This window comes from Homarus americanus, unplaced genomic scaffold (assembly GCF_018991925.1).
Source record: "Homarus americanus isolate GMGI-L3 unplaced genomic scaffold, GMGI_Hamer_2.0 scaffold19318, whole genome shotgun sequence".
Taxonomy (NCBI): domain Eukaryota; kingdom Metazoa; phylum Arthropoda; class Malacostraca; order Decapoda; family Nephropidae; genus Homarus; species Homarus americanus.
The window spans coordinates 7,326,371-7,339,636 of NW_024732238.1; the positions used below are offsets into that span (position 1 = coordinate 7,326,371).

Consider the following 13,266-nt stretch of genomic DNA (forward strand, 5'->3'; position numbering starts at 1 on the left):
TTGGGTAAAACAATCCAATGCTCTAGTTTATTACTCACCTTTAAGACCAACAATCTTATAAAATTTGATTTTTCAATAATATATTCTAGTAAAAATTAAGTTCATCTTTTAGATTATTTTCAATGCAATAAATATATTTGAGTAAATAAGGAATTACATTTTAAAAATAATAACTATTAATATTGTGATAAAGAGTGGAGTCGCACTGAAGCCTCGGAAAAACATTGGAACTCGTCGGTGATGGAAACCATGACCCGGTATTGGAGAAAGTGCTATGGATTCCGACAATTTCTTCGAATTTGACGCTTCGATCCCGGTGAGAGTCACCTGAAAGTTCAATCAAGTGTTCTTAAGTAGTTTAGCTAAATATTCTGTAGGACATAACCAGATATTTCTCGACTATTAAGGAGAATTGAAAGGGATAACGAAGCAGTGGGACCGAAAAATCTCAATCTGTATTGGTGTACATTATTGCACCTGCAACTGCATATTTTTTCTTCTAACATTGATATACTAGTTCCTAATGTTGTATGGAGGATTGGAGGACATTATCCTCCCGTGGGTTAAGTGTGTTCAAAAGTAATAAGTGTTAAGAGGCGTGTATGTATAATGCCAGAGGTGCCTGGGGGTGTGATCGAAGGTCAGATTATGACGTTAATGTTGCTAAACAAAGTAACACTATTTTTCCCTGTTACGTCAGTTAAGAGGATTAGTGAATGGATCGGCAGGATGTCCTTTCGAATGACATGTAATGGCATTAGTAAACTGACAGTGGGTGGAGAGGATGACAATAGAACTGAATACATTATTAATCACAAAGCAAAGTGTTCCTCACCATGGTTTTATTTATGAGAATCGTTTTGAAAATATGTAAAATGAATTTACAAAAAGTTATTTATGTGAATTAGTGTATGAGGCAGATATGTATTCAACATATCCAAAATGTCTTGAGTGTTTTTTCACAACCATAATATATAGGCGTTTTAAGATGCACGGAATAGCTAACGCGTTAGCTTTCCCGGACTGCCATTAAAAAATACAACATTTCACTGCGTCTTGGGAATAACTGTCGTACAAGTCTTCAGAAAACAATAAAATTATAAGAACTGTTATTAAGACACAATACGGAAAGAAATAGTGAAGAAAATATATAGAAAATTATGGAAAGAAAGACAAAAAGGGAAAAAAGTCAATCTGTCAATAATAAATAAGAATAACACAAAAAATTGGGCCCGTTGTGAAGGTTGGTGGTCTGAACTCCATGGTGGGAGCTTTAAACCACACTACATACCTCTCGTCTCGCTGCTACATTGTTTACAGCTGTTCGCATACATAAACATGCAATATGACGAATTTCAGGTTCGTTATGTCTTAATTTTTGGTAATAAATTTTTCTCCCTTATCCAAAGTATTTTACGAGTAATATTAAAGTTTTAATCATATTTGAGTAATTATCAATATTTTTACACAAAAGTCACCAACGTCTAATGAAATCGGATAGTACCCACGTAAAAGGGGCGGAGCCTAAACAGGTTTCAACTAGGCACAATCCTTTTCAATTCTTTCATGCCTTAGGCTTTGTTTTAGGTCCTGTCCAATATACTACTGCATAGAGAATTATTTTGATTATTATATCACAGTGTTTTTTATTGCCTTAAATGCCCATAACTCTTCAATATTAATCAAAATAGTCTCCATAAGCGGCCATGATCCGCGTTATTTTCACCGGGAGAAATCGTTGATTGGTTGTTAGCTATTTGTGCCGCTCGGGCCCTGCAAAAGGCTAACGCCTCATGGAGGTGTTCGCTAAAGTGTCATGTGCACAAATCAAAAGCAGTGTCTGCTCATACAGAATAGCTAACGCGTTAGCTATTCCGTGCATCGAAAACGCCTTACAATTCCGCCTTTTGTCTCCTGTTTGCAATTTTCCTGTGTAGAATTACAGTGTACATTATTTCTCATTATAGAAACAAATAATATTTAGAAATAAGATTGAAGATTTCTGTTATTTAAAGGGTAAATTTTATAAGTTGCCCATGATGGTTTTGGACATGAAACTTACGTTTTTCCAATGGTTATAGATGTTTTTTGAACGAGCCCGACATTCTTGTGTATTGTAGACTCGTAACAACATACAAACACACAGGAGCTCTCTGAGGACTTGGGTAACATCAACACTGGACTTGGAAACTATTTGATGACCCAAACAAATTAATTTGATTTTCTCGAAAACTAATCAATTGCAATGGAAACGTTACTAAGAAAAGTTGTTAGAAATGATGAGGTATGCCTAGAACTGGACCAAAAAATATTGTGGGATATTACGGGCAATTTGTAAAAAAATAACATAATTAGTAAACTGGTGGGGACATTAAAACGAATCTTAACCAACGATTTTCTTACACCCTGGGTAATCATACAGGTCCCTGTGGCAGATTTTCCTAGGCTGACTGTACAGACATAGGTTAGATGTCATTGTGGACACTAAAGTTGTCATATTTTCTCACTATGGCTGAGAATTTGTACTCATCATGTTGTCAGTAAATTAGGCCAGGTTGGTGGGTTTATGAAGTCATTCAATTTTCAGCTGTTAAGAGAGAACTTGACAAGATTTGATTAACCCAATGACCCTTATGTATGTACTGTATAGTTAATGTGGAGAAGTTACTGTACAGATCCATACCATTTAATTGCTACTTTTTCTTTTTTAAAAATGGTTAGAATACAAATCTGGTACTAGAACAAGAAAATAATGACTGTAAATTAACAAACTGCAAGGGTCCAATTGCTATGCACCATCAGCAGTTTGAGTAAGACATCCCCAAACTATGTCTAGTTATGGCAGAACAGCTGGGTAATGCCACACTTCAGTATTTAACACACTTGTTAATTCTTGCTAAAGTCAGACACTGATATTTTATTGGTGTCAAAAGTCATGAGTACTTTGCTACTTTTAAGTAATTTCAATACTATTTATTAATTAAATGCCAAGGATTTTTTTATTAAAAAATAGGATTAATTGAAGATTAATCTCTCAGCTTATTTCACTTTAAGATTAATTGTCCTAACACAAACCTAACCTAACCCTTTTTCCCGAGATAGATTTAGAGTTGTTATTCTCGAAGATAAATAAATTTGGGGGCTAATCTTCTGGTTGTCCAAAACATCAGGTTGGGGTGAAATTCACACAGAAAACATCCATAAGTGTGCACAGACACGTGTTGATTACCATGTACAGTACTGTAAGAGTTTAATATTAAAATACTTACATTAATAACACAAAACCCAATAATACAAGATAGGGAGATATAATATTAAGCGTGTGGAACATTATTGGTACTGTACAGTGAGCTCCATGTGAAGTGAATTCATATTAATGTGACCTCACAACAGCCTGAGGATGGAGCCCTGGAAGTAGGGCTAACCGAGGATGAGGAATATGATGCTCTCAACGATGAAACCTTCGGCTCAGCGGCTGTGGACGGGGACTGGGAGGAGTGCCATGAACAGATGGCATCTCTCACAGAAGCCGGACGCAGAAGTAACAAACACCAGGATTTCCACGACGCCTTGAGACAAGAGGTGAGCTACCTTCATTGGCTTATTTAAATTTTTTTTTTTTTTTTTTGCATTATCACTTGGGCATCAGCAAGAAAAATTTGACAAATATTTTTTTATGAATACCTACTGTAGTAATAAAAGTAGCTATTGGTAATCGTCTTGCTTCGTAGGTTGAATCAGATTTCATAACTTTTCAAGTTCAATTAATTAGTTAATTTTGTTTTCTTATGTATTGTTTAGTCCTCTACCCGTGAGTGCTCATTGTGAAATCAACCCAAACAGTTTTTCATAAAAAAATTTGAAACTGCACAAACATTTTAGAAGGATAGGTAATGTGTTTAATATCTTGTTTACAAATCCCTATTTTGTGTTCATTTCTTGTAAATCTTAATCACAGTAATATTTTTCCTGGTTGTTAGAATGAAGCAGGTTTGGTCGGGGAGTTCCAGAACTTGGGCCTTGGGAGATACAACAAGCAGGGTGGCAGCAACTTGGCCCAAAGCAGTGCACCAATCAACATTATTGGATACCAGTCTGTTCCCACCAGTCACTCCCACATAGGGTCATCTTTGCTGGGGGGACCCGATCTGCCAGGCTCTCCGTCCAATAGCATATGGACTCCCTCACCCGGTGTGGACAAACTGCGTCCAGTTATTCAACACTCTCCGTCTAATGGTGTGGGTCACGCTTTAGGGCAGATTCCTGGACTCTCCCAGTCTGGCATCCCTCCAGCTTTGGGTCTTCCAACCATCAAGACTGTAGCTGAACTGGAGGAGGAGATGAAAATTCAACAAGCAAGATCACAGTCATCTCTTAATCTGCAGATAAATGTAAGCAGACCAAATTATAAATAATCAAGTGTATAATGATGGGTTATAGGGTTGTACAATATGAAGCAGGAGGGATAAACTAGATGGCAATATTGGGGCTGTGTTGGTGAAAAGGAACACCATATCAGAACACAGGCTACCAGGAGGATTAACTTGAGAAGTTTTGGCCTAAACACTATTAGAAAAACACATGTAAGAATGGACAAAAATGAAGATTATATATTCACAAATATTTTGAACTGTAAATTTGTTTAATATCTGATGATTGTTCCTGTATGTGTCTGTACCTGTAATTGCAAAATGGTAAGCGCCCCTGAATGTGAAAATGTAGATGAATTAGATCATGACTGGCCAGTATATAATTTTGGAGGGTTAACTGGAAAATTCTGATATACTCACACACCCAGTGCAGTATATTATTTTAATTTATTGTGTACTGTTTCTTTGGAGTCAAGAGTGAATGCTTAAGTTGAAAATGAAAGTGGGTCCCATGGGTACACCTGTTTATTAGGGACAGTGTAACACTGTATATTAAGCCTTTGGTACACAGGAGGCAGCATGGATGGTACTGTACTGCTCTTGACTGCCTTCACTTCACCAAGTTTTAAACTTAGGTACCCATTTACAGCTTGGTGAAATGGGAGCGCCCGAGAATCGAATCATTGACCCCAGAACAAAAGAGGAGCACTGTATCCACTTGAATGCTATGCTCCATGCTAAAATTAGCTGGTGTTAAAATTTGGTTAATTTTTCTCAGCAGGCACTGAGAGCAGAAGACTTGGAAAGAGAATTGGCTCGACATACAGGCACCAACAAGACCCAACAGCAACAGGGGTTGAACAGCCTCTTGCAGCAGTCCACACCCTACAACCTTCAGAGACAGGGGTCCTTCACTGGAGGGATACCAAACAACCATAACCAGTTTAATCGTCGCTTCCAGAGACCCTTTCCTAATCAAGGTAGAATTTCAATTAGATGTGTATGAGTTGACCCTTGTTTGTGTACAGACTAGATTTTGTATATATTTCCACTGTCACCAACTTTTTGCTATAACCTTTATTTTTTTTTCTTTTCTTAATTTTACAGGAAACTTCCAGGGACCTATGCAGCAATATCCACATCAGCAACAGCATCCATATCATCAGCAGCAGCAACAAAGATTCATGAATAGCTTTCCTGGGAATAATAACAAGAGTGGTTTCAACCAACACAATCAACATCTCTTGCAACAACATGGTCACCCACACAACAACCAAAGTCATGATAGTTATAGTAGTAGTTACCACCAACACCAGCACCATCACAGTAACTACCACAACAACCATTACCACCATCAGCAGCAGCAACAACAGCAACAGCAGCAGCAGCAACAACAACAACAACAACAGCAGCAACAACAACAAAACTATCATTATCACAACAACCGTAACCCAGAGGGACGGTACTTTAACCACAATGGATATGATCAAGGTAGAAATGGCAATAACTTCGATCGTCGAAACTATGAAAGAAGGCCTTATGACCAGAATCGTGGCTACGACCAGGGCAAAAGGTAAGTAGTATCATACTACCTGAGAAATCGTGTGACACTAGCTTAGAAATTGTGACACTAGCTTAGAAATCGTGTGACACTAGCTTGGAAATCTTGTGACATTAGTTTAGAAATCAATGGCATCCCTTCAGAAATTCAGTGGCACCTTCTTGGAAATTCTATATGACAAGGTTAGATCTATAGTATAGGTGACATCAGCTATAAAATCCTATGGTGCCTGCTTTTGAAATTTTGTTATATAAAAGTTCATTGAGTTTTTAAACAGTGTTTCTCCTGTCTGTCCACCACATCTGTAATTTACACTGCAACCTGATATCATTAATTACTTCTCATCTTAACGTAATGTACAATCAAAGACAAAAGTCGTGTCGCGGTTTTGTCCGAAGATTAAATATAACCCGTGAAACAGAGCGCACCAAAAGTTTAGCCCTTCGGCATATGTTTTCACAAAATTTCATGACACGACTTTTGTCTTTCATTGTACATACAGTAAAATAGAAAACAGTGTCCTGACTCTGTATTAAATTTAGTTGTTATAGTAAGTATATACTTTTTTTCCAGCCAGTATGATAGGATAAACAACACCAGAGAAGAATATTCCCAACACCCAGGACGAATCCGGCGGGACAGTGAAGCGGAGTGGGAGGAATGGCACCGTATCCGGGAGCAAGATGAATACTGTGGCCTCATGACCCCGAGAGAGAAAGGGTGGCTCAAGTATATCCAGGCCATGCAGTTACACTCGGAAAGTCCATACCAGGATGACTATTACTATGTGGTGAGTTGTGAATGTCACTTCTCTGTTGTCTGTGATCACTGGGGTTGTTTATTAAGTGACGGTGACAAACCAGAGCACGAAATCTTGGTTGAGATATTCATGAGTTATTCTTCCCAGGCTTTGTTATGGTGAAGGATATCAGGATCAGTCCCTCTTTTTCTCTATCTTTGATTTCTCTTGGAACCATCTTTGGTACCTGTTTGTTAATACACTACAGTATTATGCTGAGTTGGCCACTAGTCATATTAGTTGCCATCCCACGACTCTTGGGAAAATTCATAAAAAATATTGCCGCGTTCTTTTTATTTGTTTATTTATTTATATTTTTTATGTTCCTCTTTAGATGTACAGTGTTAAGCAGCAACACAAAAGAGAAGAGGAAGTGATAGAGATTGATGGTCTGCAGTTGCTGTTACCTGATCGTGGGAAGGATGGAGGTCGGGAGTATGAACCTCCGCGACTTGAAAACTCGTTAGGCAAACTACAGGTAGTAAGTGTTAATGCTCCGAGAAAAATTATTGATCTGCAAGTTGTACATCTCGACCCATCCCATCCTACGACGCCTCTGCAACGTGAAATGAGGAAACACAGACATCTCCTTCTCTTCATAGAAAAGGTAAATATGCAGTGTTAGGGCTTAAAACTTAATTTCATCATTTTTGTATAGCTATACAGTAAAAGGTAAATGCATGGTGGTGGTAGGGTAAAAACGAAGTGTCAGTACTAATGTTGGGTATTCAGGAAACAATAACAGATTTTGTTAAATTTTTTAGTAATATATTATAAAATATAGATACTGTACAGTGTACTGTACCATTATATGGTTACTATAATAATGGTTTATTCACCATATATAGCAGAGATTGTTATATACTGTAGTATCTTCAACACACTAAAGGCATGAAAGTAGATACTACCCAGTTTTAAAAAAATCGATAATCACCTTTGCACATTGAGTAGTCATATGGGTCCCAACATAATTATCAGGATTAGTGCCAAGTTCTATTGGACCCCATCCCTAAGGGTCCAACTAATTATTAGGTGAGGACAAGGTCCATATGACATGTTATCTAGTGTTCTTGCACTGATGTACTGTATTTTAAACAGAATGTTGTAGGATGTCTCTAGAGCCTTGTATGGTCATAAACACTTTCCTATCCTCCACAGTATTTATATCAGGAATTATTTACTCCAAGGCTTGATTATAAGTCGTTCTTTACAGCTGTTCAACGTAATGATGGAGCTCGATGACTTGGAGCGCAAAATTCGTCATTTACCAGATTGCCCAACGCGCGATCTCTTTAAGTCGAAGTCACGTCAGCAAGCTTCCAAACTTTGGGACAGTGTAACGGCAGCACCAGAGCGACTTGTGCAACTACTTTGTATCAGAAAAGGCAAGGTAAGTAAGTCTTTTATGTCTGTATCTATACATTGGAGGCTTAAGGACAGAATGAAGGGTTGCTTTAGAAGGGGGAGGATGAACACTCTAGGAAACAATGGTGTGGTAATGTGAATGATGAGTTTTATATTGTCATGTGGTTTGTTGGATTGGTCTTATTACAGGTGGGTGATGCTGGGCTATGTTAGGCAACGAAAAAACTTAATGAGTGAATGAAGGAAGTGTGTTTTTGTTGCTGTTTGATTCTGGCTTCCCTCAATTATAAAAGAAAAGTTTGAGATAGTACAGCTACAGGTTGCCTTCCCCAGTCTGTTTTCCTCAATCCGCCTCATACGAAAGTGAAGAGGAGGAAACGTGTCTAGCTAGAGGTAGATAGCGTTATGCTGCCTCATAAGTAAGTTAGATGAGGTTAGGTCATTCATGGGGTAAATTGTACATTCTTAAAAGACCTGTACAGTATTTAGAACCTGCAAACCATAATGAAGATATAAAATAATCTTAGTTTAATATTTGTGTTGTAAGGTTTGTTGTGTTACCTGATAAAGTAAATTAGGTTAAGTTAGGTTAGGTCTGTACATACATACTGTTTGATACAATGAAATGTATTCCTTAATTTCTTATCAGAATCTACAGACATAATCAAGGTAAAGAGAACAAAATATAAATTAAATTTTTTCTTCTCTAGAATAAAAGATAAAACTTGAATATGAATATTAAGTACCATTTATGTTCCAGAGTTTGTTATGCCGCTTAGTGACTTGGTTAGGTGAGAGCGAGCATGAGAAGTTGGTGCTGACCATCTTGCAGAACATGCCGCTGCTCGCCAAGAAAGATGTCCACGATCAACACTTTGCTCTCTTTTGGCCAATCACCGACCGCTTGATCGCATCTTCCTCATATGAACGCCTGTTGGACTTGGCTGCAGCTCTCAACACCCAAGGAGGAGGTTCTCACAAGACAAATTTAATATCAGCTTTATATAATAAGGTAATTATGGGGCCTTGTTGTGTAAGAGGGAGAGACCATACACTAGAAGGACACATAAGAAATAGGGAATAACAGTGAAGGAATAGTTTTTGTTGCTTTTGTTGCTCTTGATTTCAGACATCTACCCAACCCACAACACAGCCTTTGAGCTCTACTTCTTTTATTACCCCTCATTACAATGATTTTGGGTGATATTTATGCTGCTATGTCTGTTTGTCTGTATCTGTCTTTGTCTATAAAAAAAATTATCTTTACCTGTACAATGACTGAAGTTTAATTGCATGGCTAATGAGAGCTGTAGGGATTGCTTCTTGTATTTGCTGTTTGAACAAAGAGAAATATCACAAGAATTGGTCAATACTGTATTGGTTTTTAAGTTTTCAGGGATGAATGCTATTGTTGGCAAAACAATGCTTATGATGGAATTAGTGCATTGAATACTTTTTAGGTTTTGGGCAATTTAAATTTTTCAATGGTATGGCAACAATCTTAGAAAATAAGTAATTTGACTATTTTTCCTCCCTGTATGACAGTATTTTATATCAACAGTATGGTGTGAGTATGGTGATGGCTTTAATGGTACGAGGGGAGCACTTACAGTCCCTGCTCGTTGACTCTGATGTGTGGCAAGACCTCCTTGTAGCGGTCATCAACGGGCTGGCTAATGTCCCGGCAGACAATACATCCAAGACTTCCAGTGATGCCAGTAAGACCTCCACTACAGAGATACCCCAAGCCCTTCCTTCTGTTACTCTAGCAGCCTCACCTTATCGTCCCGCCCACCACTTATCAAGATGTACTCGTTCCGACTCAAAACTCCTCAAGTTAGCCCAGGACAAAATGGCGCTCCTGGAATCAACACACACAAAGCCAAGGAGTCAGAGTCCAGTCAAGTCTTAATCCTATAATCAATTAGGATGATAGAAGGAAACTTGGTTATGTTTGAATGATAATTACAGTATTTAATAACTGATCTTTGGGTTTCCAATCTTACTTGTTTCGGGGTCTAATGTTTTCGGTTTTTTGAAAGATTTTGAGAAAAGTTCAAAATAACACACGCCCACAATAAAGTTAAATTATTTTGTAAACATATTGACTTTATAATAGTAACAAAGAATTAGTGTTTTTAAGAATACTAATCAGAAAGCAGCCTATTGAGTGGGCCACCTACAATCACAATACAGTAGATGGATATGCAGACCTCTAGGATTTCTTTTGAGAGTAGTTCTCTTCTCACTTCTGATATACAGTACATCCTCATAAGCTATAATGTTTCATATACCATTAGACCATAGTTTTACAGTTGCATAACACTAACCAATATAGTCTTGCTGTGTAAGAAATACCTACAGTATGAAGAGAGGATAGAACAGAGTGACATGTTATGCAAATTGTTCATCTGGTTGCCAGCAGAGTTTGTATGTGAATTATAAAGATATTTAGCAGTAGTGAATGTGTATGGGAGTCACTACGTTACGTGGAGACTTTAAAGAGCCAGCATCGTCGTGGATCATAGAGGTGTGGTGTTTAGAAATAGTTTTAATGGTGACCAGTGAATCCTGTTAGTTTTATACTCCTTCCTGGCTCATCATGGTAACCGCCACTGGGGAGACAAGTAATGAGGTGTGTGAAGAAATGTTTCTACTAGTGGGAAGGAATTTGTTAGGTTGGGTTGTGGTGGTATTCCATTTAGCACACTAATGATTGAAGCATCACTTAGCACAAGAATAGTGGTTGGTAATCTGGTGTTGAATGTTATTAGATGGCTTCTATACTCTGCAGGCATTGATGACAGTTGTCATAACAGGTTTAGGAAACAGCCAAACAATCTAAAGCCACATGTATAGGCAAATGATTTTTCCAGATCTAGAATAGGTTGGTTCTGAAAGCCACTACTGAACCCTTAGGCCTCAAACTCCTGCACCTTCCTCATGAATAAGTTTTGTTTAAAAGTAATGGAACCTGAATTATCTAATTATTTATGGAAATTGCACTGCTAGGATTATCTTACCGTCTTTTAAGAATACTGTAAAATAAGAATATTCCTGCATAATTTAAGTAACATAAGTATCATTCTTAGAAAATTCAGGTTTTATTCCATTTACATGTTATTATTTCCAATTGGGGTTTGGTAGTGTCCGACATATCCCACCTGTTCAGGACCCAGAAAATTATTGGCCTTAGCCACACTTGGAGAAGCAGCTATTATCATGTGACAATAACTGAGGTGTTAGTTTATCAGCCCACTAATCAGTGTTATGTTCAGTATACTTGTACATGGTCTTCAAAAGGCTGTTACGCTACTGTGATACACAGTATATCAAAGAAGTTTATACTTTGCTTTTATTTCCTTAAGCTAATTTCTCCTGACAGTTGTTGATATTTCATGTGAAATTTTTTTCACTCTAGACGCATCAGAGTTAATTCATGTTTTATAAGAGTTTCTTTTTGGTATGAGTATGAAAGTGAGACTATTCTACTCCAATGACTTGCTACTGATGGATTTGTAAATGCAGGGAGAGTGAGAGAGAGAAAGAGAGAGAGCGAGAGTGTGTACTTACATTTTTGGACAAACTCAAGTCCCTCCTCAATTTGTTAAATAAATTAAAACATCTGATGTACATTTTTATATATGGCTCTAAATAATTTTTATGTTTTTTGGGCAGGGTGTTACACAAGTTGTTTGTAATAAGCTTGTTTTTGTGAGGTCTGTGGGGCGATATTGGTTAAGCCCAGGCTACATTTGTTTATGGCCTTCCAACACAGACTGCCCCTTGCCCACTGCTAAACTTTTTTTTTTTTTCTAAAATACACACCATTGGAACTGCATGAATTATTTTCTTTCTCCTTTTGATGTTTTTATTGTAAATTTTTTTGAGCAACATGCAATTTTAACCCACATAAAGGGAAAAGATATTCCAGTAACCATGTTGTTCAACCCTGCAAGAAATGCAGTGTAGAAAATAATAAAAGCAACACTGATATAGATGAAGTGTAGTTACTAGAATATGAACTAGAAATTATGTGAGTCTCAATTTTGTCTGGCTATGTCATTAACAGATGCTCAAAGTTTTAGGAAATATAAAGTACAGAAGCAACAGCAAAGTACATTGACAAATATAAAGTTACATTTATGTGCCTGTCTTCAATGTATAGATATACAAGTTTTTGTAATTTTACATACTGTAAATTATATATTAAATGTGACTTAATATGTTTTCAATTTAATTATATAGTTGTCCTTAATAAACAAGAAAAAGTATGTTTTTAGAATTGGACGACAGGTAGAGGCAGAGAAAGTTTAATGGTGTTGGGAGTTTTATGAAAATCTTGATGTCTAGGAGAGCGAGCGTGGGCTAAACAATGTTCACTTGTCTGTGGGTCACATTGAGGGACCACAAAATCACCAGGTTGGAAAAATTCTCAAATGATCATATGCCACATTTTCCCACTAACTGATGCACTCTGGCTGAGACAAAAAATTCAAGATGTTAAGATTGTATGAATACCTGTACTTGTATAACTAAATTATGGGAAAATTTCAACATATGAAACTTTGAGGTAACTACAATTAAACAACCAAACTTTTAGTGAAGGTGTATTATGAATAACCGCTTAGTTAATTCATGGGTCAACCTGTTCCTTCTGGGTAAAAAGTGTTAAGAGTTTAGTTTTAGATTACAAGTATATTATCTCCCAATTATATAAGCTATGGCTATATTATCTTTGTACTATAGGTGTAGTGTGTCATATTCTTCAAAATTAAAGGGCCCCTATTATCGATGCAGGGATGGAAACTCAATATCTGAACCTAAACTGACCATAATTTTGTTTCAACTTGATAGCATCCAATGTGTGCTGACTGGGAACTTTAAAACCATGACCTTGATATCTGAATAAAAATAAAGCAGGTTTTAGGATTGTCTGGGAGAATATATACCAGTTGGTCATAACATGGATGTACTGTACTGTATAATTTGTTCTTTGAGATATTTACTGTGGACATATCTTACTTAAGTTCAGACATTTTGACTAAAGGCTCATTTATGATTGACAACATGTAAAAGGATTATAAACCATTGTCTGATGTATGCAAAACTTAAAATAAGATGAAGATTAGTTAATAAGCTAAAGAAACAGAAAAAATAAGATTAAATAA

General features: G+C 37.0%; 1 protein-coding gene across 2 annotated transcripts; it reads left to right on the forward strand.

Annotated features, from left to right (window-relative positions):
* Positions 1 to 223: 223 nt before the first annotated feature.
* LOC121868424 (protein PAT1 homolog 1-like) lies at positions 224 to 11,936 on the forward strand. 2 transcript variants are annotated; one of them, XM_042369053.1, is made up of 10 exons: positions 224 to 316; positions 3,394 to 3,582; positions 3,981 to 4,391; positions 5,149 to 5,350; positions 5,478 to 5,943; positions 6,505 to 6,721; positions 7,065 to 7,337; positions 7,944 to 8,120; positions 8,856 to 9,107; positions 9,657 to 11,936. In XM_042369053.1, exons 1-10 carry the CDS (start codon positions 275 to 277, stop codon positions 10,005 to 10,007), a joined length of 2,580 nt encoding a protein of 859 aa, XP_042224987.1. In that variant the 5' UTR covers positions 224 to 274; the 3' UTR covers positions 10,008 to 11,936. The 2 variants fall into 2 exon arrangements, with proteins under 2 accessions (XP_042224987.1, XP_042224988.1); XM_042369054.1 differs by having other exon boundaries at positions 5,152 to 5,350.
* Positions 11,937 to 13,266: the final 1,330 nt, after the last annotated feature.